Raw genomic sequence first — 27,749 nt, forward strand, 5'->3', positions numbered from 1 at the left:
ATCCTGAAACCGGCCCATGCTGCGTCGTTTCCAAAAAAACGCTAGAAATTTCTTAACTTCTCTGATAGAAAGCAGCAACCTCTAGATTGGACAACAAAAGGAGTCTATTGCTTTGGAATGTGTTTGTGCAGGTGTGGTGGGGTGAAGCTCAAACCATCCAAACGTCGTTTTGGTCACATAGCATCTTTAATACCACCATTATAATAATTAGGATATCAAAAGTATCGAGTATACATACATAATTTGCATTGCGGTACACAAATCTGAGCTGATTCATGTTTTCATATCTTTCATTTGTTGTTCTCAGGATCAACTTTTATTATCTCGACATTGTGCTGATACATTAAATTGTCCTGGAGAACTCAATGCTATTTCAGGAAGGAGAACATTTAATCGGACATGTATTGTTAAGCGATATAAAAAGCTTTTTTGATATTTCCAAATGTAACTTGAATCCTATAGTCTACTACTTTCCAATACCAATATTCAAGAATCTTGATATAAGCCGAACTAGAGTCCATGTCACCAAAATCAACGCAGTTTAGGTCGGTTTCTGCACCTGCTGCAGCCTTGATATTCTGTCCTGTTCTTCTGGGGGGTTTTTTGCAGTTAAGTTCTTGATGCTGTAGGAACAGTCTCTTGAAGCCATGCCTGTTTTTGTAACAGTCCCAGTAAATGGATCCTCAGGAGTCTGAAGATGTGTGGAGTGTTTATGTGTGTGTGACTGGTTGAGGAACGCAAGGGTTAGAAAAAAAAAAAAGGAAATAAAAAGAAAGAACGGAAAAAACGAAAACCAAAATGGTGAAAACACCTCACTTCAGCTCCATCACCTGGGCCGTCTCAGTCCGTGCTGTCTGTCAGACGCTGGTGATGGAGGCCAGGCAGTTCGATGACTTCTGCAGTTTCTCAGGCTGCGTGGTGGGGGGCTCGGGGATGGCGCGAAAGCTGAAAGGCAGTCCAATGCTGCTGGTGCCAATGTGGCCTGGGCTCAGTGCCGGATTCTGCCGTCTATTGCTTTCCACGATGCTGGATGTGTTGGATGCAAGGCTTTCACGCGTTCTGCACGACAAACAGAAAGTTAGCTTGGAAATTAGAAATTCAAATGAGTTTTTTTTTTACAGTGTAGTGAAAAACAGTTTTTGCTCCCTAACAGGTTTCTTGGTTTTGGCTTTTTTTGTTACACTTAGAGCTGTCGTGACAGTTTGATATGAGACAGATAATCTGTGAAAAATGGAGTTCCTATGCCTTTTCCCAGAGCTCCCAGTGCTGTCTAATAACGAGAAGGAGGGTCTTTGCGCTGTGAATCACGTATCTGTGTAGCGCTGCTCATCCCTCCTTTTCCTGCCCCAGTTGCTCTCTGTTACGCCACAGCTAGTACAGCCTCTCATGAATGCTAAGGCTAGTGAGCACGGCCACCAACGACGGCAGATAAATAGTTTTCTTGTAACAGTAAGTGGTTTCGCCGCCACTATCACATTTGAAAAGTACATTCATGAGGTTGATTGACAGCTCTAAGCCCCTCCTCCTAGCTCTGATTGGCTGTTTTTGGTGCATTTCTCCAGACAGCTACCGCAGCTCAGGAAGGAAGTGGAGCAGATCAATATTTTCCTAGATTGTGTCTCGTATTACACTGTCACTGGAGACAGTTTTAACAAATATATAAAAACATGTTTGTTTGTTGTTGTTTTGTTTTTTTTTAGAATAGAATAAAATAGAATAGAAGTACTTTATTCATTCCAGCAGAATTTTTTGTACAAAAATGTAACATAGTGCACCTTTAAGTTTGTCAGGTTAGCAAAAGAATTTTCCAGCATAGAGTAATTAAATAAACAAAGTAAAATTGTTGCACCTCCCTCAGCGGGCAACAACTGCCTGTCAGGCGTTTAGGATAACTGACTATGACTGTTTTGCAGAGGAATTTTGAGCCATTAATCAGAATGGTTTTAATTGAGTCCCATTGGAGGGTTCCCTAGCAATAGCAGCTTGTTTAGGGTCAGGCTGCAGCGTCTCAATTTGATTTTAGTCAGAACTTTACGTAGGCCACTTGAAAGCCACTTGGTTTTTGTGGAGACATTCTGGGGTGAAATTGCTGCTGCTCCTTGAATAATTGTCCTGCTACATAATAAAGTAAATGCATAACATAAGCTTGAGCTCTAAGTCAAAAACTAATAGCCTGATATGCTTATTCTGAATGTTCTGCCACAGTGCAGAACTCATGTTTCCACCATCTAAAGGAAATGGTCCAGGTCCTAAGCTGTTTGTTTTGCTACAATGTTAAACTTTTGAAATGTTGGTAGTTTTACGCACCTTCCAAAAAGGTAGCTGAATGTTAAATCTATCTGTTATTGAGACCTTGTTCTTTCTGGACTTTTTTTTTTTTTTTTACCTTTCTAGCCTTAATAGACAAAATCATGTTTTGAAAACAGTTTTTTTTCTCAGAATATCTTTGTTTGATATTACATTTTTTTTTAGTTGACCTGAAACAAACAAACAAAAAATTATTTTTAAGGGGAACATTTGTTTTCACAGCTTTTTGTTTTTCACAGAACACCAACACACGCCTTAAATTTCATTCCATACAGTCAATGCAATCCCAATTATGATCAAATATAATAAAATTTAGCTTTTAATTTTATATTAAGGTATGTGTCCAAGGAAGTCCAGCTGATTACATCTTTGACTTTGTAGCAATCCCTCCTCCTAAGTAAGCTTGTGGTGACAGTGGACAGATGAGTGGTTGACTTTGCAAAATTCCCTCAAATTGATAAAAAAATAAATCAAAGCACAGAAAATAATAATAATAATAATAAATAAAATAACGTTCAGATTTGTTGAGGTTAAGTGCAGTCAATACCTACAGGAGAACGAACCATGGAACTTTGAAGGTAAGATGAATCACAAAACTGGGTTTATGAAGACATTAGACAAGATTTGAACCACATTTTAAAGAAATGAGCAACTGACACAGGCAGTATGAGGAGCATGATGCAACCTACAAACCTGGTATTTCCTACTGAACATCTAATGCTGTTGCGAGTGGCACAGCAATTCTTTTGAATCAGTTCTGCTCAGAAACGTTAGTTCTAATCGGAAAACTGTCCAAAGCCGAAGACTAGTTAGTCAGTTGTGTATATGGCAATATTTCTCATAACATATGTAACCAAGTATGTTGCCATGCTTTTCAAAGATTTTATCTTATAAAGCTGAATCCCAGAATGACACCTTTATCATTTTAAACAGTGACAAAGTCTATCATGCTAATTGAAATCATTTAGCTAGGGATAATTTAACAAAAGTAATCCCCCCAAAAAAGTCAAAACAGTTTTCAAGCAGTCATGTTAACGTCAAATATCAGGCCAACTTTAATGTTGTTGTTTTTTTTTAGAAAAGCAATAACGCACGACTCATACTTTTTGTGTTTCCGCGAATCCAAGTGTATGGTTCAACACATGTTCCACTGAGTTTAAAACAAACTGTAAAAATTAATTCAGGTTTGGCCTGTACAAAGGGAGCAAAAAACCAGATACAATGGGTTTCTACAATTATCCCAAAAATGTTTTGGTCCCGTCTGTTTGTCTTTTCTACAGAATCAGTGTTGCCATCATGTCACTAGCCATCTGCATGAGGTTATGATGAAACACTGTAGGAAAGAGAAAGGAAGTCAATAAGACAAACAAAAAGTGAGTAAGAATGCTAATGCTTTATTAGAGCCTGGAACCTTTAAAAGTGAACCAAAAGAAACACTATGGCAGAGTTTTTATTTACTTTCTCATTTATTCATTTTATTTATTTATTTATTTTAGTCTTTTTTGTTAGCTTTCTTAAACCTAGTTTAGTTTAAGCCTACAATCTCAGCTAATCATAAACAACAATAAATTTGAGTTTATTTATTTTAGTGCAGTAATTTGTTTTAGATATTTAAAAAAATAATAAAAAAAATATTACATTTACATCCCACTCTGTGCAATGAATTTTCAGAGAGGCTGAAGCCTAAAAAGGACTGCTGGGCTGCCTCTGAGGGTTTCAGGGCACTGAGGGGGTCACAGCTGCACCCACCGCTCATTCAGAGAAACAATACTTCACTTCAGACTCTCCAAAAGTCTCCAAGAATGCAACCAAAAAAATTGCTAGATTTGTCATTTGTCCCTATTTTCGAAAAACGTTTCTAGAGGGGTCTGAAGATTCACATTACAGCACAGCATGGCGTATGAACAATTACACACCAGATCCCATAAAAACACTAAAATTGCAAATTTGCTCACACGCTAAAGAACTTGGGAATATGTGGCTTGCTTATGGGTACACTGACATGTGACCGGAAGAAGCTGTAATCACACCTACAACCTGCAGATTCGACCTACTGTGCCACAGACGTCCATATGAAAGATTCAGGATAGCCTTAAATAAAGCACTGAAACATGTTTAACACATAGAATGAAGGTTTGGGAAATCATTTTAAAGAATCCATAAACAATGTAAATAATTCAGGTTTGATATGTTGGTATCAACTTGTGTTACAACACATTTTTGTCTTGTGTCACTCAGATTATTTTTTCAACTTGGTGGGCAGAATCGTAGCTGCCAGCGCTGCTCATTGTTCAAGCTAGAATGATAGCAAATTTAGCCAAGCGAGCTTTGCCTCTTCTTAGCGTAATCAAATCTATTAACTAGTTTATGCTTGATCAGTCTAAATATTTTAGATTCTGAATAAGAGACGATCGACTACAGTCCACAATTCTAAAACTGCACTGAAATTGTCCAAACATCAGCCAGCAATAGCATATCAACATTAGTATCAGCTTAGTAACTGCAGTGAAAGTGTCAGTTTTGTATTGTCACATTTGGATTTTGTAAATTGGATTTTGTTACTGAAATTATTTTAATTTTGTAAGCAATATAAAATAACCAAAGTTTGAACAATAAGAAATGTTTTGAATTGCAACCAGAACTTTGCTAATCGTTTGTAGGGTAATGTTTTCCTACTGTTATCACAAAATCATTTGTGTTGTCTAACGCAGGTAAATCTTTTAAACCAGATAATGAGAGTGATGGTAGATTGCCCTTCTGAGCACTACCAGGTTGATGCCACACATTATTTATTATTTAAAGTTTGTGAGGAAATGTTTTATCCTAATTTAGCTAAGTTAGCGAAACGGTGCCAAACAAAATCATGCTATCAGCAACTGGACACTTGTCTCATGAGACAGGTAAGAAATATTGTGTTGTTTTAAGTTGCAGTATGTAACCGTTATAAAACATGCTTTTTACATATTTGTTAAAACTGTCATGTTGTGACAATTTAGTGTAAGACAGATGATCCGTGAAAAAAAATCAAGCTCCTCTGTTTTCTCCTACAACTATCTGCAAAAATAAACCGATTGGTCAGAAACAACCAATCAGAGCCAGGAGGTCTTAGTGCTGTCAATCATCTTAGTGTTCACAGTGCTCCCACCCTCCCCCCTTGCTCTCTGCTATATTACAACTTGTTCTTCACAACGGAGCCTGCCACGAATGCTCAGGCTAGTTGGCATGGCGACTGATGACAGCGGATAAACAGTTCTCCTGGAACGGTAAGTTGCTTCTCCGCCATTAGCACATTAATCAGTATGTACACGAGCAATGGGGGTAGTGCTTTTCTGCAGATGACAATGGGTAGAGAAGATGGAGGAGATTGTCTACATGTATCATATCTGTCAATATATTTCTAGTAAAAATAAAAAGATATTTGAAAGAACAGATTATCTGCCTCGTATTATACTCTCATGACATGGTGGCAGTTTTAACAAATATGTAAAACAAAATTTTTTTTAATAAAAGTTAAATGCTGCAGCTTTAGTACATACGATTAAAAAGAGTATAGAAAAATATTTGAATTCACAGGCTTATATACAATATACATTAAATTTTTGAAGTTTTATTTGTATAATAGCATGTTCCATTACAGTATTTTTCAGAATCAGTCACTCCCTTCTGATAATTGCTAACCATTGTTTTCTATGTTTTCACTGGTACGTTGGACATTTAATTATCTTTGGTAATGTGCTCCAGGTCTTTGAGGCTGAAAGGCCTCATTGTCATCATCATATTCTTTACCTTCCTCCATAAATTCTTCAGCAGATTTAAGTTTGGAATCTGGCTGAGCCACTTCAAAACATTAACGTTACATCAATTCAAAATGAACATTTTGATAAAATTGAAAGATTAATTACAACTAAATCTTAGGAATACTTCTGGGCTTAACTGAATTAATTGCTGCATTTTTGACAATCTTTAATAAGACTAAATTCTCACTAAAGCTTGTTCACTCTTTTAAGTTTCTGTTGAAATTACACTGCCTCACAAAAGTATCCCCTTACCTAACCACAAACTTCATTTTATTTTTGGGAATGTTATGTTAAAGAACAAAACAAGAAAGTACTTTGTTATAAGGTGGAAAAAAGATTAATATTCAGATTTCTCAGATTCCTGAGTAAATATAAAGTATTTCTGATTCTGAGGAAACCAGATTTTCTTTCCTCTTCTTCTCCTCTTTTGGCTTTTCCCTTCAGGGCTTGCCACACCCAATCATCAGCCTCCATTTATTCCTATCCTCCCCAACCTTTATCTTCACACTGTCCAACCAGATCCTTAAATCTCCGGTTTTGTGTACCTCCTGGCCTCCTGCTCAGTGGCTCCAACCAGGATCCTTCTAACAATATAACCATTATCTCTCCTCTGAACATTTCCAAACCATCTCAGTATGGTCTCTCTACTTTATCTCCAAAACATCTAACATGAGATGTTCCTTTGATGTCCTCAATCCTAAAAAATATTCATCCTCGTCACTCCCAAACATAACCTTAACATCTTTACCTCAGCCAGCTCCAGTTCTGCCTCCAGTCTTTTCCTTATCGGTTCTGTCTCTGAACCACACATTGCTGGTCCAACTACTGTCTTGTACACCTTTCTTTTCGTTCTTTACAAGACCCTTTTATCACATATCACACCTGACTCCATTCATCCCAACTTGCTTGCACACCCTTCTTCACCTCTTTTCCAGACTCGCCATTGCTTTGGACTGTTAATCCTAAGTATTTAAAGTCCTCTACTTTCTTTACTTCTACTCAGTGTAACATCACCGTTCCACTCTGCCATTCTCATTTGCACATGTATTTCATCTGGCTGTGACTAGTCTCCATTCCCCTCTTTTCCAGCACATGCCTCCACCTCTAGGTTTTCCTCTACTTACACGCTGCTCTCACTGCCTATCACAATGTCATCTGCAAACATCATAGTCCATGGAGACTCCTGTCAGCCTGTCCCTCACTAAAAACCACTCTTTCCCTTGGAATCAGAAATACTTTATCAATCCCCACTGGGAAATTCTCAACATTACAACCAGGCACTAATGAAAAGTTAGGAAAATTAAGACAGTAAAGAAAAAAAAAGAGATTTAAAAACAACGTATAAAAGCATATTGAGTTGCAGAGGTCACCTATATTTTAGGAAGGATCTCCAGTTGATTATTTCCCAACTGACTGTTGTGCCAATTCAAAAAATAAGTTTAATAAAGTATTTGTATGGATTTAAAAATCATCCTATTTGCTTAAACAAATGGCAACTGAACTTGTCTTGCTTCTTCAAAGGCATTATCTTTTTAAGCACTGAGGACTGCCATGCCCTAGATGTACTAACAGGTGATTGATCTTTAGATACTTGTATGTGGGTCTAACATTTCAAAATACTTGTGATCTGGCCACAAACAGATGGATTTGAGACTTGAGGACACATTCTCTTATCAGTTTTAAATGATGCACAGTTTACTTTGGCTCTTACCTAGGAGAGTTAAAGCCACTGTCCACTGTGACACTGCTGCTGTCCATGCTGTCCAAGCGGGCAGAGTGGGCCGACTTCTGGCTGCTGCTGTTCTCCGTCTCCTTGGGGCTGAGCAGGGTCAGATTGGTCTCCAGTTTCCGCTGCAAATCGTGCTCCTTCTCCCGTTCAAGGAGCCACTGCATGGTTCCTTCTCCGCCACCACCACTGCTGCCTCCAACATTTCCGCCTCCTTCCCCATGGTCTTTGCTGTCCTCTGCTGTGGCCAACTCTTTGTGCGAGTCCTCCTCTGCCTCTTCCTCCTCCTCATCATCTGATACGTTATAATAGTCAAAGGAGGCAGAAGGGACTGTTGGCTCCAAGCTGCTCTGTAAAACTGCAGGTGACGCTGAGGAAGTGGCTGAATTGGAAGGCTGCTGGGGCTCAGGATTGTCTAGGGCCTCTGTTGATTTGGCATGTGAGGCTTTCCGCAATGTGCCAGACTTGGTGTAGCTGCTGTCCACATAGCCAGTGGACAAGGCATTATGTGGAGGTTTGAACAAAGTGTCCTTGCTGAAGATCTCTTTCCTCTTTATCACCAAACTGCCTCCTCCCCCTCCAGGGTCGACATTGTGTTGGTGTGGTGTCAAACGGGCATTTTGTGCTGGTTCTGGCGTCTGGCTTGGCGTCAGTCGCGCTGAACCGCTCTGTCCCTTTGCTGCCGACATGTCCTCTTTGTACTCCATTGTATGAGGAGAGGTAAGGTGAGGAGTTTGCCGGTCAGCTGGAGAGCCCTTTCGGAGTCCCCCTGATGAGGTTAATGTGTCATATTCTGATTTTGCCTGAGGCGAAGGGGCAGTAAGGATTGTTTCATTTGATGTATTGCACTGGAAGTACTCATCCGTAGAGGGCTTAGGAGAAAGTCCCATTAGCTCATTGTACGTCGGCAAACTGTCTCTGCTTTTGTTCCTTTCCATTGTACTCCGGATCCTTGACTCATCCAGACTCCCTTTCCCCAAATCAGGCACATTAAAGTCGGAGTGGAACTTAGCAGCAGAGAACATGATCCTTGAGTAGTGGGAGGACTTCTGTGTGGCTCGAAGAGTGCCATCATCAGTGTAGTAATGACTACGCTCCTCCAGACTGGGTTCAAAGTCTTCCGGGGCTCCCAGTGACGGACCCTTGAGAGAATTGTCCATTGACCGAGATCGTTCCTTAGCTTGATCTGACCTCTCGTGTCGAGACTTCCTGTCCTGATTGTGGCTGTGACTTCTTTGCACTCTGGACTGACACGTTCCACGTGAAGGCTCAGGAAAGGGCATCTCAGTTCGTCTCTTGGCCAGCTCCCCAGACACGTCCCACTCAGGTGTAACTGGGCAGTACGATTCAGTAATATTGGGGTTACTGTGAACCAGATACGTTGCACCTCCACTTCGCCTGCGTTCCAGAGTGTACATAGCTTCCCGAGGCGAGCGAACCAACGAGTGGCTAAAGAAACGATAATCCCTTTCCATGAACACAAGATCCCAGTTTGAACCTTCAGATGGGTCTCCCCTGGATGTCCTTGGTTTGCTGTGAGACCGAGACTTACCATGTGGTGCCCTCCGGTGGCCCCTGCCCCTCCGGCTGCGTGCACTGTGCTGGGCAGAAGACCCCGCCTTGTTCTTCTGTGTACGCTCTTCCTCCAGCCTCTTCATTACAGCAGTGTGCCTCGCAACATTCTCCACTGTTAAGTCAGGGTTAATCCTCCGAATTATCTCCATCTCCACCTCCCGTGGAATGGGTGTGGTTGGTACGTCCTCGTCACGTAGGGGCCATTCCTCAGGGGGGAACTGGGCTGAGAAGGTAGCCAGCTGTCGCATTTTATCCTTCTTGAAACTTAGTCTAAAAAGTTTGAGACCAAACCTTTTGGTTTGCTTCTCACCACTTCCACCACTACTTGCCTCTTTCTTTTTGGTCAGAGTGTCAGCTTTATAAGGGAAAGAAGTAATGCCTTTGCTCTTATCAGCTTGATCTTGAGAAGGCAGAGACTGTATAGGAGGAGAAGTGGGAGCCGGGGGATGTGGGTATGATGGCGGCTCTCCTCTGTGTTCCCTGGTCGACGTGCTTGGAAGGGTCTCCCCGCCATTTTGATCCTTGGGTGGCTTGCTTTGATAGGAATCTCCCTTGTGCTCCTTTGGTGACTTACTTTGGAGTGCAGAGCCATGCAGTCTTGACTGGTCCTCACGATAGCAATTGTATGAGTCATTGTGGTTCTTGCGAGAAGGCCTATCTCTCATGCAGCCTGGTGTGGATGGTGTGACATTCCCAGACTGAGGTGAGGTACAGTTCTGTGGCTGTTGCTGCTGACGCTCCGGAAGCCGATCCTCCAGGTGATACCACTTGTTGTTTGTTCTGATGAGGGAAGGAGTGATAAAGTACGTCTGGGGAGTGACGATGAAGTAGCCCTCTGGAGTTGGATATATCTTCCTCTCTCGCACCAGCATGTTCAGAGTGTGTCGCAGGACCTCTGGGCTGGGTGTAGGCACACCTGCAAGAGGCACATATTGGACTCAATAAAGTAAAATGAAAATATTAGTGGAAAGAAAACTAGACAAATCTGGTAAAGTCAAGGGGCAACTTGTATTAAACATGTTTTCCTTAAACCCACATTTCTGTATTAAAATGTTTTTTATAGGTTTGATGAAATATTCTAATCTGAAATGTTGTGTTCTCATTAATTGTAAACAAAATATATATATAATTTACTTATTTAAGGCTTAAAGGCATCAGTTTGTGTGGAATTAAGCCATATAATCTGTTTAATTGAGCTGAATAAATGAACTTTTAAAAATAATACTCTAATTTATTAAATATGACTGTATATTCTCCTATTTTTTAAGAAATAATGTAGACTTCTCCGTGTTTTACAGGTTATCTAGTTTTAACTCAGCAGAAACATAACAATTTTAAACATTTAATTCCTTGCAGTATGTTGCATTAATCATTTACAGTTGGCAGATCTTGACAGATGCTTACATTGACTGTATAAACATTACCCTTTTGTGTCAATGTTTGACACACTCAGAGCAAGAAGCCAGTAGTCCTGAAGCCACATTAAAAGCCAGCTTAAAGATTGTGCGTAGGAACAAAGCCCTACATTTTTGGAGACATTTCCTGTGGTGGTCAAAACTTCCACAGCAAAGTTTTTTTATAAGCTTAAAGAAGGTCAAAAGAAGGCAAGATTACTAAAAAAAATAATGAAATGTACAGTATGTAAAGAAACCCTCTGGCGTTGTGGCATTTAGCATAAAGAAATAACAACAATGCTACTAACTACAGAATATCACTGTGCTGTCATGTATGAAAATATCTGGTTTCAAAATTGGACAGATTAATAAAATCTCTGTCTAGATCAATAAAATAAATACAGTTATTTAGGGAATTATTGGAACTTTTTGAAAATTACGGATGAAGCACTTACTGATTTTAACAATTGCCACAAAATTTCCCACTTTTGGTAATGACCTTTTCTAATGAATTTATTATTAAAACTGCATAAAGAGATTGTTGTATTTAACTGCCCTCACTGACAGAAGTTTAGCTTAGTTTATTACTTTCTTTTGAACATGACAACCAAATAAAAAAGTAAAAGACATAGAATAATATACGAACATATGAAATCAACATATATTTGACACTATGTACAGTATAACAGCCAATTGATACGGTTGAAACTATAAGTAAAAACCACCTTTTTTTTCTCAGTCTGAAGTTTAATCAGACCAAACCTCTCATTTTAAGTCAGAATTAACAAAATTATTTCTATTTACTAAATTCCACAAAAATGAAAGAAAAAATGAGTCTTTTTTTGGTCATTTATTTATTTTTATTAATTAATTAATTAATTAATTAATTAATTAATTATCTTCTAAATTAAATGGTCATATACATTCCCTCAGTACTTTGTGCCTTTAAACTGTATGACATGGATCCAACATTTTGTGTTTCCTTTCACAGGATTCTCACAGTAGTATGCTGGAGTTCTGGTCCGTCCCACCTGACAGAACTGGTGAAACTGAGTCCATTTTGTTGGCTGCCTCATTCACAAAACCTTTCAAATCTGCTCACAACTTCTCAATAGGATCAGGGCTTTGTGATAATCACACGAGAACATTTACTTTATCTTTAATCAAACCACTTTGTCTGCATGCTGAGGGTCATGGTTCAATTGGACCTGAGCTTTCACTTTCTGGCTGATGTTTTAGATGTTGCTTCAATATTTCTACATAATATCCTTTCCTCTTGATACCATCTATCTTATGAAGTGGACTAGTTAATTCGAAAGACATCAATAAATAAATCCCAGATGTTTTTCCCTCAAATTTTGTAGCATTTAGAAAATAGAAATAATTTTGGTAATTCTAACAGACCCAAAGCAAGAGAAGTTTGATCTCTTGCTTTAGACAGGGGGGGGGAAAGGCGGCTTAAGTCTTTGTATGTAAGCTTCTGGTTTCAACTGTAGGTTTGAAATGGCAGGAACAAATATAAATTTATTCAAAGTTTTGACTTTGTCTACCTCAAAGTCTAAACTTCCTCTTGTGAAGTTGTCGTTATGATGGATGTGCTTCTAGCTGCCACCAATAGCTCAGTGGTCGATGTAAGTTCAGGTTTTCACAGCAGCAGTAATTGGTGCTGGTTTAACTATCACCTCCTTGGGATACTAGCATGGTAGTCAAGCAGCTGCTCACACTCACCAGAATAACCAAAAGACAGTGTGAGGTCTTTTGTCTGAAGCACTTAGTCCAAAGGTTATCAACACAGCAATAAACTGAGACAACGTCCTTCAATAGGACCCATAAGAACTTTTAAAGGGTCAGAATTATGTATTTTTCAGCCACATGGTGCCATTTTATAGAACAATCAAATAACTATTTTACCTTCAGTTGTTATAAAAATGCTATATATAGCAAATATAACTTAAAATAAATTTGACTTTGTAAGTTAACGTCTTGACATTGGACCTTTGTCTCTTTAGAAACTTACTCTGAAAGTCTGCCTTCAGGAAGTCATCATAACATGGCTCCTCTATAAACCCTTTAACAACATTTTTAAAGAATTTCTCAAACATAAAAGATTCAAAGCAACACTCCAGGCATTTTTTGATGAGGGAATAACAGTATAACATTATGTAAAGTTCTAAAAAGTCAATTTTACATAATACTGTCCCTTTAAGTTTACTACACATGAACGTGCCCCCCACTCACACACAAACAATATTAGTACTACGTGCACCAGACTGATGCTCCACAGACAAAAATTAGGCAGCGTCACAATTTTTCATTTAACATTCAACAGTTTTTAGACTAATAAATTTTTCTTGAAACATAAACATTCTATATTGTATAAATTTCTCTATTGGTATAGGCTATGTTCATTCCATTAGTATAACCATCACTGTCGTAAAATTGAATATTGTTGCTGAAGGACATTAACCTTATATGTCCATTTTTATTCATTTTTGTTTTCTTGTGAAAATCAACTATGACTAATTCCACTTCAGATCACTCCCTGGATTCATTGAAATGCATTGAAAGGAATCAGAAACAGGTCATCAATTTTAGAAACTGTGTTTGTAACTGTATTTCACTAATCTTGAAGAATTGTGTATTTTTATTTTTTCACTGGCTTTCATTCTCAAGATGAGGGTTTACATTTTAAAACACATATGAAACATTACTACTTCTAAAAAAAATATCTAAATATTGGAAACTATTTGTGCTGCAACTAACTTCACCCTGAGCACAACAGCTTTAACCTTTTGTCAGCGCATATTTTTTTTAGTGTTGAGAAATGGACTTAACGGAATCAGTAAGTAAATCATAATCAAGTGCCATTTTTAGGCACTTCGGTGTACCTGATCTGTTTCTGTACCCCGAAGCAGATCAGGTTATGAGCCAAAACATGAAGCCATAACAAAGATACCAGGATGTGAAAAAAGCATTTACCCCATCACAGATTTCTCCTTATTTTTGGAACTCTTAATTGTTTTAGAATATCAAAGAAAACTTAATATCAGACACCTGAGTCAACACACAAACAAACAACAACAACAAAAACATTTTTGGATGTGTTTTTCATTTATTAAGTTATTATTATCTGTGGATGAACTTTGGGCCATATTTATTTGCAGAATAGTTTAAATTGAGACATATTGCAGGCTTTTCAAGGTGTAAAACCTGTTTACCATCATGCAACAGGTTTATCAACCTGTTGCATGCTCGGATTCAAGCCCAGACTTTGATTATGCCACCACAAACTGTCATTATGGTTAGGCTTGTTGGTGTGCTTCCAATCATTGTCTTACTGCAAAACCAAAGTCTGTTGAGCTTTCGATCACAAAAAAAAGGAGGAATATTTTCCTGGAAGAGAGCAGAATCCATGGTTCCAATCATTACGGCGAGTTGTCCAGGTCCTGAAGCAGCAAACCAGCCCCAGACCATCACACAATCAGCACCATGTTTGACTATAGGTATAATGCTCTGTTTATGAAGCTTTGGGTAGGGGTGCGTGATATGCTAACATTAGACTGTACAATTAGAAGGTGTCTATGAAGGAGACAATCGTTCAACGCGTCAATTTTAATGCAACTAGTTTTGGAACTAATAAAAAATTTCAAGGACGACATCAGCATTTTAAAACAACCATTGCCTAGAAAAATATCTATATTTTCTAGACAATATTTTTTCCCGCTGCGAAAAAATATATTTCCACATATTTTTGAACATTCAGAGTCAATGTTTAGTCAACGTACTAAACATCCATTTCCGAACATTCAACTTTCAGGGGACACTTACTGATCTGAACATTCGCTTGCTAGCTGGGTACAGAGGAACCTACAGCTGCTCCTGAAGCTTCTACTGGAATAGCTGCTAATGCTACGTTAATAAATATGGAGCAGGATGCTTGAGTCTTCAGAAGGCCTGGTTTGTCAGTTTAACTTGTTATTAGCTAATCAGATTTATTGGACTACTTGCATTGGAGAGTCTGCCTATACCAAGCAAGATCAGTTCAGTATACTATAAGCCTGGGGGCATGCAGTGGTGGCGCAGGGGGTTAGCACGCCCCATGTTTGGAGGCCTTAGTCCTCGACGCAGACGTCGTGGGTTCGACTCCCGGTCCCGACGACCTTTACCGCATGTCTTCCCCCCTCTCCTCACCCTCCTTCCTGTCTGCCTACTGTCGAAAATATACGAGCCACTAGCGCCGCAAAAACTCTAAGGAGAAAAAAAAAAAAAAGTATACTATAAGCTTGGTCAGCCTCCAGGCTTTACTTGCCTCCCCGCCATTGTCATTCTGTTTATTTTAAATAGGGTTTTTTAATATACACCAATAACCATAATGTATAACGCATTAAGCTAGGCTAGGCTAGGCTTGTAGCTGACGCATCAAACGAGGCGCAAGGACATGATCACCTGCCCATTGGCCTCACATGCTATTATTTCTAAATTATGATGCCTGCTCATGCAGCTCTGAATTTTTGCAACTTTTAACATTTTTAACACAACAACACGATGGGCTGCTGGTGGACTGCCTAACGCCTCTACCACTGGACTTAGTGGGTTTTCTAGGGGAAGCCCTGATACCTGAATAATAACAAGAGATTAATGGAGATACTTCACCAGAATATCAGTACCTCTCCTTGTGTTACAGAAATAGATTATCCACAACAGAAAATTAGTAGATCTCTAAACAAACACTGCTGTTGTTTTTTGTCTTCTGATCTGACCCAGCATTTTTCTTTCTCTGCTGTGTGTTTTCTGTTCCATATTTGTTTTATCTTTGTCGGATACTAAAATTTGTTTGATGGTCTGAATCATAAAAGTGTAGCAAGAAAGCAAACAGAAGAAATCTGTAAAGGGGAAATATTTTTTCACTCCACTGTACATTTCTAATAGATACATTTTTTCCCTATGTATTCCAAGTTTCTGCATGGATTTGTACCTGGAAAACTGGCAGTGAGGTGCTCCATCAGTGCCTCCTGGTTGACAGGCTTGTGGGCAGAGTTCATAGCAGAGATGGCCAAGCACAAGATCTCCCCCAGTGGTATGAATTGTGACTGACTGATAGGTGACATACTGATCGGAGACACATCACCTGTGGAATGAGGAGGAGGAGGCACAGGCACAACAGTTAGATCATGAATGAACAGTGGGCGCAGCGTGTGAAGCTATGATGTAATGGTCAAACAGCGGCAGTGTGCACGCTGCCAGGAACGGCTCCTCCCCTCGTCTCTGTGCTTCCTTAGCCTCTCTTTGCTGCTGCCTTTTCTGGGTTAGCAAAGCAAGGCATCTGCTGCAGCAGAGTGAAAAATCCTTTGCAAACCGCTCGTCTGTTTCAGAGCATCCTCAGAGATGGACCTGCTCAAAATTCCACTCCGAGCTAACCCACGCAGAAATTCTCAGGTCCGCCATAAGCTGGCTTTGCTGTCAGCCATAGCGAATGATGAGATCATCCCGTACCACACAGAAAGCCCGGGCTTCAAGCTCTACCCGAAAGCCGACATCTGTCTAGCTGGAAGGTTGTAAAGCAACACGCTGCATGCAACTGCTGCAGCATCTGTGCTGTAGTGACCCTGTCCCCTGACCTACATCTGAGAATCACACAAGACGATGAGGAATCTAATGTCCAAAGCTCAAGTTTGACATGAAAATCCCCCCCGTCTTCACATCGAAACAACAGAATCGGCATCACCCATCTGAGTTGTGCTTCTTTAACTTTAGCTCTGCCTCTTCAGCAACACTCAGCCTGAACGGTCAGTTAAGCAACACGATGACGTTATCTCTGTTTAGTATCTCAAGCCCTTTAAGCCTCGTGTGGCTGTAGGGGACTTTATGAATTTGCACACGAATGCGTTTTAGCTTTTTAAACCAGGCCACAAAGACGGTCTAATGTGATGAAAAGAAATAAGAGTTTGTTTTGCAAAGTGAGAATGGTCCTTCATAGTCTGAGATGAGCAAACACGCAATAAGAGTAAAGGACAAGATTTCTCCCAAAGGTAAACATCCTACAACCATTTATAGAAACGGTACACGCTGTACCTACTTTACCTGTTATCTACATTTCAAAACATAGCTCAGATAAAGTGCGATTGTAAAAATATATCAAGGAAAACACACACAGATTTAACCCCACTGAAATGCCAGCTTCCACTGGGAAAGAAAGGAAAAGCTTTCCCAACACTTCTTACATCTCACATCATCCCCAATGGGTTGGAGCTGATTCAAAACTGATTCCACATCACTTTTCCTAAACTCTTAGCTGCCTTAGCGTAGAGAAGGTGGAGCTTCTGGCAGAAGATGGGGTAGGGGGAGTGTCAGACTCACCTGGCGCACGATAACTTGGTGGGGATGGAGAGAAATGCGGAGGAGGAGGAGGAAGATGCTGCTTCTGCACACGGATGTCCTTCTCGCTACGAGAGAGATTGTGATCCAGCGGGCGTTCGGGAAGCTCCGAGCTGGGCCAGGCCCGCCGCAGATTGCTGCTGCGGTTCTTCTTCATCGTGACCCCCCTTTTTTTCCCCCTGTTTTTTTCCTAATCCGGCGGCCTTCACTCCCCAGGGACCTCTGGGATAAGGAAGCGTGGGGCAAAAAGGGGTGGCAAGGGGTAGGGGGTGCTGGGAACTGGTGATATGGGGGGGGGGGGGGGGGGAGAGAGAAAGAGGGCAGAGGATGGGGGGAGAGGGGGAAGGAAAGGAGGGGAAGTGGGGAAGGGGGAGGTCGACCAACCTCAGGCTCAGTGCCTCCCCCGCATCAATGAGAACGTCCCGCTAGAGCGATCACACACCAGACATGGCAGGAACCAGTGTGCGCCTTTACACACATTCACGCATCTCATTTACGTCCACGAGCGAGCTACGAACGAGCGCGTCGGCGCTGTGGGCTGTTGTCATCGGCTGATCCGGGGCGACGGTGGCGGAGGAGCAGGTGATTGCGCGAGGCATCACCCTTTCATCGACATCAGTCCCAGCCACCATTTGTAGCATCCCCATTTGCATGCGTAGGGAGGCACATTACGTAGCCACTCTGATGTGGGAGGAGGGAGCGGGAGAGATGTTGGAAGGGTGGGGGGTTGGAGGGAGCAGGGGTAGAGATGAGGGAAATGGGGCATTGGAAGCAAGGAGGACGGTGAGAAAAGGATTTCAGCTGAGCTTTTTTTGGGTGGGGGGGGAGCGGCGCGTTCCCTTTTCAGAAAGTAGCAGGGAGAAAAGGGGGGAAGTGAGGGGGGGAGATCCGGAGGAGATTGATGGTATGGTCACAGAAGCAAAAGCTTTAAGAGACCCAGTCTTTGACAATAGCTCAATTCACCACAGGAGTGCTCGGCCGATCCCCCCTCCCGTAAAACAAAAGAGCTGGATTTTTTTTAAAAAAGAGAAAAAAGCCCAAAATAAAAAGCTCCATTCAGGCCCCGACGGGCATTAAAACCTCCGTAGTAAGCTCAGCGCCGGAGACACCATGTTCACCTCCATCTTTATCCCATCAGCCACAAGACCCCATCGTCCTTTCGACAACAGCACACCAGCGAGAGGGGTGGGGAGAGGAAAAAATGGTGAGCATCGAAATGAAATAAATAAATCAAGTCAGGAATAGATATCCACAGTTTCCCCCCCGCGATCCGACGTTAGAAGCTCCCCGATCCGATCGCCGTAGCATCCATTCATTAACAGGGGAGGGGGGGCGGAGGCTGAGAGGGGGTGTGGGGAATGCAAACTCCAGTCAACAGCAAAAATCTCTTTCAACGCTAATGCTGCAGCTGCTCCCAGCACCTCCAGGAAGGGTGTGTGAGTATGTGTGTGCGCGCGTGTGCGTGCACGTGTGTGTGTGACAGGGAGAGAGCGAGAAAGAGAGAGAGAGAGTACGTATGTGCGCATCCGCCTGCTGCGCGTGATTCTGCGTGAGCATGCATGCGTCTGTGTCTGGGTGATTGATGCTGAGGGGATGGGAGGAGAGGATGCAAGGGAGAGAGAACGAGGACATGCGTTAGAGGCAGAGAGGAGAGTAAATATGAACACACACACACACACACAACAAAAAAATAAATAAAACAAAATACAAAAAAAATATCCACTCCTCTGGTAAAAGTCCAGGGGAAAAAAAGAGGAACATGTCTCTGGCTAAATTTCCATTTCCATTGTCTCCCTCCACCTTCTTTGCATCATATGTCCTCTTTAGGGATGAAGGGGCCCCTCTCTCTGCCTTTCCTGGCCCTATATGACAAAACTCACAGTCAACAGGAATCACTTAGAGACAGCAGGGTTGACTTTTAACACCTGACACAACTGAAACTTTGCTGAACTGCAAAAAAGGAAAAAAAAACACAAGAAGACGACAGCAAACAAGCAAATGCACTCCATGCTGACTCACGTGTGGAGTGTGAATGGACGGTTGGAGGGACGGGACAAGGAGCAAAGTGAGAGGGGCAGGACAGGGCAAAGTGGGGAGGTGATGGAGCGGGTGGAGGGAGGTGGAGGATGGTGTCACAACCAATCTGCTCCAGTTCACTGATACCAAAAAGAAAGAGGAGAGCAGCAGCAGCAGGAGGAGGAGGAAGAAGAGAAGGGAGAGCAACACAACGCCAGCCATTTTATTTCTCAGTTGTGCTGCAACAGCCTTTGTTGCTATGACAACGCAAGCCGATGAGCTCATAGCTGTTAGCTTTTGAGTGTTGTTCCCTTAAAGAGCCAGTTACCCAAAATAGAAAGTCGACTGAAGCACATAGACAAGGACCAGAAAAACTAGGATCCCTCTTCAAGTGACTGTTCCACAACGGAGAGCATATAATATAATATAATATAATATAATATAATATAATATAATATAATATAATATAATATAATATAATATAATTCATAAGATTAGAATGTTATTGAAAAGTTTAAATAATTTTATTAATTCAGTTCCAAAATGTGAATATAACATATTTTATAGGGATGTCTGATATATCGGCACTAACATCGGTAACAAAAGTCATCTTGTTGACTTTTGTTTCTTGAGTGGGAGACTGGGTGGGGGGATGAGTGAATGGTCAAAATGCTGGGAAAATATATATAATATGTATATATAGTATAGTATCGGTTATCGGCAATGACAGCATTATTCATATTAAATATCAATATTTGTATCAGTGCATCCCTATTATTTTGTATGAATGTCAATGTCCTCATGCTGGCAGCAGCTCTGTTATGTTAGCTCTGGTTTGTTCTTTTTTTCCAGACTTTTGTTGATATTTTTTTTTATCTAGGCACCGCTTGTTTGGACAAGTTGTCCTCTGGTTCTGGATGTCCTGCATCTGGGAGGACTTTTGCTCTGACCTTTTCACTTTTAGACATGATGCGTAACCGTGGCAACAAGGTATAAGTTCTTTAAAAATTCGGAGCGGCTAATTAGCATCTGAAAGGTTCAAATAGTGCCTGAACTTTGACCCAACTCTGACCCCAAATCCCAGAGGAGTTAAAAAAGGAGGTTTAATGGATGCAGAGCGGGACCAGAGAGCCGGGAGAGAAGGAGGAAGGTCAAACCGTCTCTACCATCCATCACATTGGGCAAAGATCAAATCCCAGACTCTAACATTTTCTGCCCGGCTTTCTAACCAGACGGCCAGATGGAGCAGCGAAAGCAAAGGAGGTGGATTAGCAGAGCTTGCCACCAACTGATGTATTCATCCAGGACAAGTTACTGTGGAATATTGTCTCTGCTGCCTGGACACTAAGCTGTTAGCATGTCATAATGGTACTGTAACAGTCTTCAGTCAGAAGCCTAGAGAGATTCATTGCATGACTGACTGTTACTATTGCATGACTGTCCACTGCACCACCATCCACAAATACTCTTTGAAGATTCTTAAATGATATTATTAATGTATTTAAAGTTGCTTTTTAAATACAGAAATGTTCACTTATTGGAAAATATGCTCCTGTGCTGTGCAGTATGTATTCAATACTCCGTTTGCAGGAATTCAGCCTGTGGCACTGCAAAATGTTGATGACCGTAAGCTGCTTTGAGAAAATATGGATTTTATTTTTCAAATTGAGTTACTTGAATTAATAAATTTTTCAAAGATATTCTAATTTATTGAGATCACAGGAGGTGTGTTAACACACTCACCTGAATTTTGTCAAAATCACTTTTGCCATAGATTTTTTGAAAGCTTTGATCTACATTCGTTTTTATTTCCTTGTCGTAATGGGGGGAAAAAAGAAACTCGAAAAACAACCCCTCTTACATAAAATAGAGAGTCTGTCCTGAATTCTGATTTGTAACGCTATGAAAAAAAAGTGTTTCAAAAAGACAAATGAGCAAAACTAAATAAAAAACTCCCAGAGGGTTAATGGGAGCAGTTTGATTGACTCACCAATAAGAAATGCTCTCAGATTCTTCAAAGTGAACCTGCTCTTACTGTCCACTGTCAGTAAGATAATGACTACTCCTGATTATTCAGCACAAGTTCAGAAGAGCAATGTTGTATTTCCAATGAGACCAGAACTGGGCGTTTTACAGATGCTGGGTCACATTCGCATGTCTCAAACTGACCTTCAGGGGCAGAAAAGAAAACTGTCATAAAAAGTCTCAATTCAGTACATAAAACCAAAAAGCAGAACTTTTATTTTGTTGCTACTTTAGCACCATCGATTAAACCACAATACCTGCACAACTTAAAAATTATAATTTTTCTGAAAGATAATGACTTAACATAGAATAATATAAAACTGCAGATGTCAGTAAGACATACCACATTTTATTGCTCAGTTTCAATGACTATTGTTACCAGCAGGTGCTTATATTTCAAATTTATTATAAAATATATTTGTTGAATAACAGATTTCAGTAAATGATCCAGCTCTCAGCAACAAGTACAGCAGCTAAAGAGTATTTGGTAAAATGAAATGCCACTATTGCAAAAAAAGAGAAAAAAAAAAAAACATGAAGAGTTTGCCATATCTACATCATCTGTAGGATATAAGAAATGTCAAATTTAGTTTTTATAAAAGTTTTATGTCTTTTTTTTTTTTTACATAGAGAATGCTGTTTTTTTCAATGTGAAACATCTAATCTGGACTGAAGCTTGTACTTGTGTATGATGATGTCACAAATGAAACAGTGGCTAAATAAAGTTTTCCTATGTGATAATAAAGTGTTTTTAACTTTTATCTTTCCATCTTGAATAAATAATGCTGGACTCCAAGTAAGAGTAACAATGTGATTTTCGTCAAGACCTTCTCACAAAAACTTTCTCAGCAGTGAGTGTGCCCCTCAGCGGCTCATTTAACCAAAATCTCCTTCTCGAAGCTAAAAGTAAGATCAAAGACATACAGATTTTTACGTTGATATCCAACGTAAAACATATGTGAAATATATAGCAACAGCTTCTGCCGCGTCAAAACATTTCCTCCTATTCTCTGAGGAGGCCCTCCCTTTCCTTTCAGCGAGGAGCGGTGCTGAGCAGGGAAGTAGAGTCGGGTAGAGTTTTCCTGAACAAACTCTGCACTTTTCCTGCCTAAAGAGCACAAACCCTAATTCTTCAACCTCTGCTAATCAGATTGAATAGTCAAAAAAAAAGTCCTTGTTTCAATAAGCAGAAAGTTGGAGACTTTCATCTGGACTTGTTAATCCAGCAGCAGTTTAACTCTTTTAAACTGCTGCTGTTATTATATAAAGTTATTATATTACATTATATTACACTACATCACTCTAGTAAACACTGTAAAGTCAACAGGAACTGATAGTTTAGAAGAAATGGTTTGACAAAAGTTATTAAATTATAGCAAAATCAAATTTGCAATAATGAGTAATAGGCGAAATGTGGCTCACATTGAAATTGTGCTCAGAGCCTCAAATAAACAAAGTTAAACAGTATAAAATTCAGTGCAGTGATGATGTGAAGCAAAAGATATACAGTGTAAGGACTTTTTATTTATGCTAACTATTAGTCTCTCAAACAACTTCAGGTATGGAAGTGTTGGGCACATAAAAACTAAGACTAGACCAGTTTGACTGATGAAAACTGTAAAGAAAATAAATAAATAAATAATTCAAGTTATTGTGATCCAGCTAAGAAGATATTCATTGAATCAAGAACAATTCAGTACTGCACAGGTATTGTACAAATCATGCAATAATCAAGAAGTACTTTGAAATTATAGACACTACATGCCAACTTAAAGGAAAACATATGTAAAAGTCAAGACTAATATTTCAAAAAGCTTACCTTTGTTAATTGTTATAGGATGAAAGTGTGGAATCATATGATAGTGAAGAATTAAGAAAATATTTTTCACAATATAGATTTTCTTTTACATCACTAAAAGACAAGTGGAAGACATATACAGTGCATCCAGAAACTATTCACAGTGCTTTACTTTTTCCTAATTTTATGTTCCATTCTTATTCTAAATTTTTTTTTTTTCTGAAAGTTGAAAACTAAGTGCTGCTTTTTTAGATACTGGTTATGCTTCTGCTTATATATTTCCCCCATAATTTCTGTAATTCTTATTAAGTAAGTTATCAAGTCTGCTTGGTTACAGTTCCACAACTGTTAATACTGACCAAGTAAATTGTATTTCATGTCGTCTTAGAATGTCTCATACAGAAACAGAAAGCTAAATGTCCTCAAAGCCTCTGATATTTAAAAGTTTGTTTTGGAAGAAAAAAAAACTTTAAGCACACATATCTTTCAGTAAGCTTACATTTTTATTTTTAAAATAGTTGTATTTATTGATATGATGTATTATTCTAATTTTAAACGTCATATCTTAATTGGAAAATCGTAATAATTACAAAGTCTTTCAAACATCGATCTGTGTGCGATTATAAAATGAATTTCACTTAGTGATAACGTTCCTGAAATAAATTATATTTTTCAATTGTGTATTGAATGTTTCTGCATCATGATCAGTGTTTCCATTCATTAGTTATAGGAAAGGTTTGTTTGTTTTAATTTAAAATAAGCAGGTAAACCTGAAGCTGTCTGGGTGTCATGCTGGTTAAACTGTAACTGATCTCTGTGCTCACATGGCCTCACTATTAATGTGAAGACTGAAACAAAAACAGCCCTTCCTCTGATTTTCAAACTGCACAAAGATATGACATGACTCGTAAAAATTCACTTCATGCATGCAACATATGTTAAATTTGCACCAGCACTTTTGGTTTTGGCATTATTAATTTTGGTGAGTCATTAGCTACAAGTCAAACATTCCACAGCTTATCAGTGTCTGCTGGTACCGACAAGGACTTGAAAGCAGCCTAGCAGCCAAAAGACCACCTCATCCTATCACCAGAGCTTTTTGTCAAAAAACAAGAGTTTTTTTTTTTTTTTTTAATTGACATGTTTTCATTAAGCACATTTATTTGTGCAATTATAGTCAAGGCAAACATAGCTAGTGTCTTGTTGTTGTTGCTTTTACTCCCCAAACATTCTGAGTTTCATTCAGGTGGTGGAATAATTGTCAACAGAACTTTGTGCATAAATCTACAGAAAAACACCAATTTTGTGTTTTTACTCTGCCTGTCGTCAGTGCATAGACCATGCATCACGACATCTACACGCAAATGGAAGCTGTGACCCAACTGAAGACACATGAATTGGAAGAACTCTGACATTGTCCACGCCTGCCTCTGAGAAGCTGCTGTGGTTGAACCTGCTAAAAGAGACGCCCCAACATGACTTGGCGCGAATGTGAGTTATAGTTTTGACAGAAAAAAAAACAAGGGCCTAGGTACTGAAAAGTTAAACTTGAGAATAACTGGGCCCAGTTCCTGAACTCGTCTTTGTGAATCAGTAAGAGTACAAGTCATAAAGCGGCTGCCGTCACAAGGTGAGATGATACATAAGCTGCCTTTTAACTCCAACTAGCTGCGACTGGTTGGATGCAACCCGGGGGGCATCTTCGCTGGAATCACAGACTAATAACTTCCTCTTAAAACTTTGGCTAGAAGTATTTTACCTCACAGCTCCTCTATGCAGGTTTTAACATGGTTAACAGGACTTCAAAAAGAGATCTATAAAGCCTCACATTTGAATATGCGACGTTTTGCTATTAAAAGAAGGTTCTGTTATAGTTTGTTTTTCGCTGAGACATTCTGGTTGTCATAGTCTGGGGTGACAGCAAACGCACTGGTGGTTTTTCCATATGGGTAATGTGACTCACTCAGAGGTGGGTAGAGAACCCCCAAAATTATACTCAAAATAAGAGTAGCACTACTTCAACATCTATTTACTCGAGAAAAAGTGAAAAAGAGCCATCCAAGAAATTACTCAAGCAAGAGGGAAAAAAGTATTTGGTAAAAAGTCTACTCAAGTACTGAGCAACTGATAAAATTATCAGTCATATTATATATTTAAAAATTACATCATCAAACAGAACAAAGTATAAAGTTAAGTAATTTTGGTATTTTAAGAACCAAAATGACAATAACTAATATAAGTGGCAAAAAAATAACAAAATAAGCCATTTTTGGTGCCATGTCGTCTAAGGAAATATTATTTTACTACTGAAAATTACAGTACATCACGAGGAATGAACTGGTGCATTTTAGGTTCAAAATGTCCTCTGTCCATAATCTCCATGTAGCTTCCAAAGACATCGACCATCGCCTCATAATTTTCGAATACTTGAATATTGTTTGTATTTATAAAAATCAAAACAATTCACATTATTTGGGCCTATGAGTTTTATATGAAGTGCAATGTTTACAAAACACCCAGCCCTTCGTAAAGTCTGTTCTAGGCCATACCTTCAGACTTTTTAACATTCTTTGCAAAAAAAAAAAAAATAATAATAATAACTCAAAAAGCCACATCTTTCCACTTCACAACTAAGACCTGCTTTTTTGCTGGTCAACCACCTAAAATCCCAATTATAGAGTCTGATTTTAGATGCTCTGATCTGAGCTTTATTATTTATTTTACATCATAATCAGAATTCCTAATTGCAGTTTCTGAATGGTTTGTTGCAGTTTATTTTCTGCTTGATAAAGGTAGTCAACCTATTATTTTTGTCAGCTTCAAGTTCCTTTCTCATTTATTTTTAGATTGGCTGTTATACTAATTGCACTGACTGAACAAACTAAAGTTGTTATCTTTACGATTGACCAAGCTGGTGAAGATATTGGTGTATTTAAGTGTGATGTAATCACAAAACAAAGTTATCCAAAAAAAGTTACTCAGTACATTCATGTAGCCTATGCATTTTAAAAAAAAAAGAAACATTGTAAGTCAACTCAGCACTGTTTTCCTGTATCGACCGATACTAAACCTCAGATGTTTGTATCGGTACCGGTCGTGAAAAAAGTGTATCGGTGCATCCCTAAAAGATGTCAGGACGTTAAAGATTTCAAGGAGTTACATCCGTTTACATGGCGTCCCGATAACTGATTGTCACTGCTGGACTCTGAAGCTTGTTACCCACCTATGCATCTGATATGAAAGCCTGGCGGTGGCTGCAGGGTCCTCCTGGTCCAGGCGTTCCTCAGCTGCTGAAGATGCGCCTCCTGGCTCTGGAGGAGCAGCACGCACTCGTCTATCCAGCCCAGGAAGAAGACCTCCGACAGAGCCTCGGTCAGCGCCTTGTTCCAGAAGTGCCGCATGTTGACGGCTTTAAAGCTGGCGAAGACCTCGTAGCCGGTGAGATGCTCCAAGTTTTTCCACACCTCCGCTGCATCTGGCCGCGGTGATGATGACGGTGAACTCGTCTCATCTTCCCCGCAGACCCGCGACAGCACGAGAGCCAGAGAGAGCGGAGTTATGTGGGAAAACTTTTCCATCCCTGCTTCGCTTTCCGACAGAAAACTGACATTTCTGAGCGGGAACCTCGTTATTAAGTTCTCAAACCTCTCATGCGGCCTCGTTTTTCATTTTTAAAGGGAATTTGTAGAGGAAAGCTGCCCCTAAGTCAGGTCAGGTGCTCCATGTAAGCGGCCGTCAGATACGCGGCTCCCAGACTGTAACTGTCAAAGAGCTTTACGAACTATTTTCAGCCACAAAAGAGGCAAGGACTTTGTGCTGCGTTCAAAAACTCCTCGTAAACTACTACGCTTACATTTTAAACGAGTTTGTGCCTCTATTGTTACTGTTATTATTATGAATGAGGACAGCGAACAGGTAACGCACCATTGGACCAACGAGACATTTTTTAAAAATCAATAAGAGAGAAAAGTCAGAAAGACTGAGGCAATCCAACTTCTTGGAAGCGTTTTTCTCGTAACCAATTTTTTAAAGAAATAATACGGTGGCTAAATTTTATATATATATATATATATATATATATATATATATATATATATATATATATATATATATATATATATTTATTTATTTATTTATTTAAAAACTGGTGCACGAAACTAAACGTTTACGAAAGGCTTTCATTAAAAGATGTTAATTAAATACATAATTAAGATGTTCATTAAATAATCTTCCAAGTCTTCAACTTGGAAGATTTTATTCGAGATACATAAAAGTGGTTTATTTTGAGGTGGAGGGAAATTGCAGTTTTTTAAAATTCCAAATACATTTCTGAAAAGTGTGGCTTTCATTTTGTACCTCCTATTGCTCAAATTATCTCTGCAAGTCTTCTTTCAAGGCTATATTGGCTCTAGAGGCCTTTATGTGAGAGCGGCCAGACAGGAACGAGGAAGACATGCAGCTGTGAAATATGATGCATATGAATTTTAAAAGCATACATCGTTTTCGTCCCACTTTAGTCATATACTGTACATCTTTATGTTGCTCTATCAAATGCTATAATATGCACATTTGCACTGGTTCAACCCTGTCTTACACTTTTATAAAAACACTATAAATACAGCCTTCTTTATTTCACAGCCATATTATGCATTTATATTTAAAATTTCGGGGAAATTGGCAGCAAAGCGGAACTGAAGTCCAGTTCTTTGAGTGCCCTGATCCTGATCAGCTGGCGA

The 27,749-nt window shown here is 39.6% G+C and overlaps 1 protein-coding gene across 2 annotated transcripts; it reads right to left on the reverse strand.

Annotated features, from left to right (window-relative positions):
• Positions 1 to 164: 164 nt before the first annotated feature.
• stox2a (storkhead box 2a) lies at positions 165 to 26,591 on the reverse strand. 2 transcript variants are annotated; one of them, XM_028017086.1, is made up of 4 exons: positions 26,237 to 26,591; positions 15,775 to 15,927; positions 7,816 to 10,321; positions 165 to 1,059 (listed from the first exon to the last, which is right to left on the reverse strand). In XM_028017086.1, exons 1-4 carry the CDS (start codon positions 26,589 to 26,591, stop codon positions 858 to 860), a joined length of 3,216 nt encoding a protein of 1,071 aa, XP_027872887.1. In that variant the 3' UTR covers positions 165 to 857. The 2 variants fall into 2 exon arrangements, with proteins under 2 accessions (XP_027872887.1, XP_027872888.1); XM_028017087.1 differs by lacking the exon at positions 26,237 to 26,591 and adding an exon at positions 17,157 to 18,845.
• Positions 26,592 to 27,749: the final 1,158 nt, after the last annotated feature.

This window comes from Xiphophorus couchianus, chromosome 5 (genome assembly GCF_001444195.1).
Source record: "Xiphophorus couchianus chromosome 5, X_couchianus-1.0, whole genome shotgun sequence".
In the NCBI taxonomy this organism is placed as follows: Eukaryota; Metazoa; Chordata; class Actinopteri; order Cyprinodontiformes; family Poeciliidae; genus Xiphophorus; species Xiphophorus couchianus.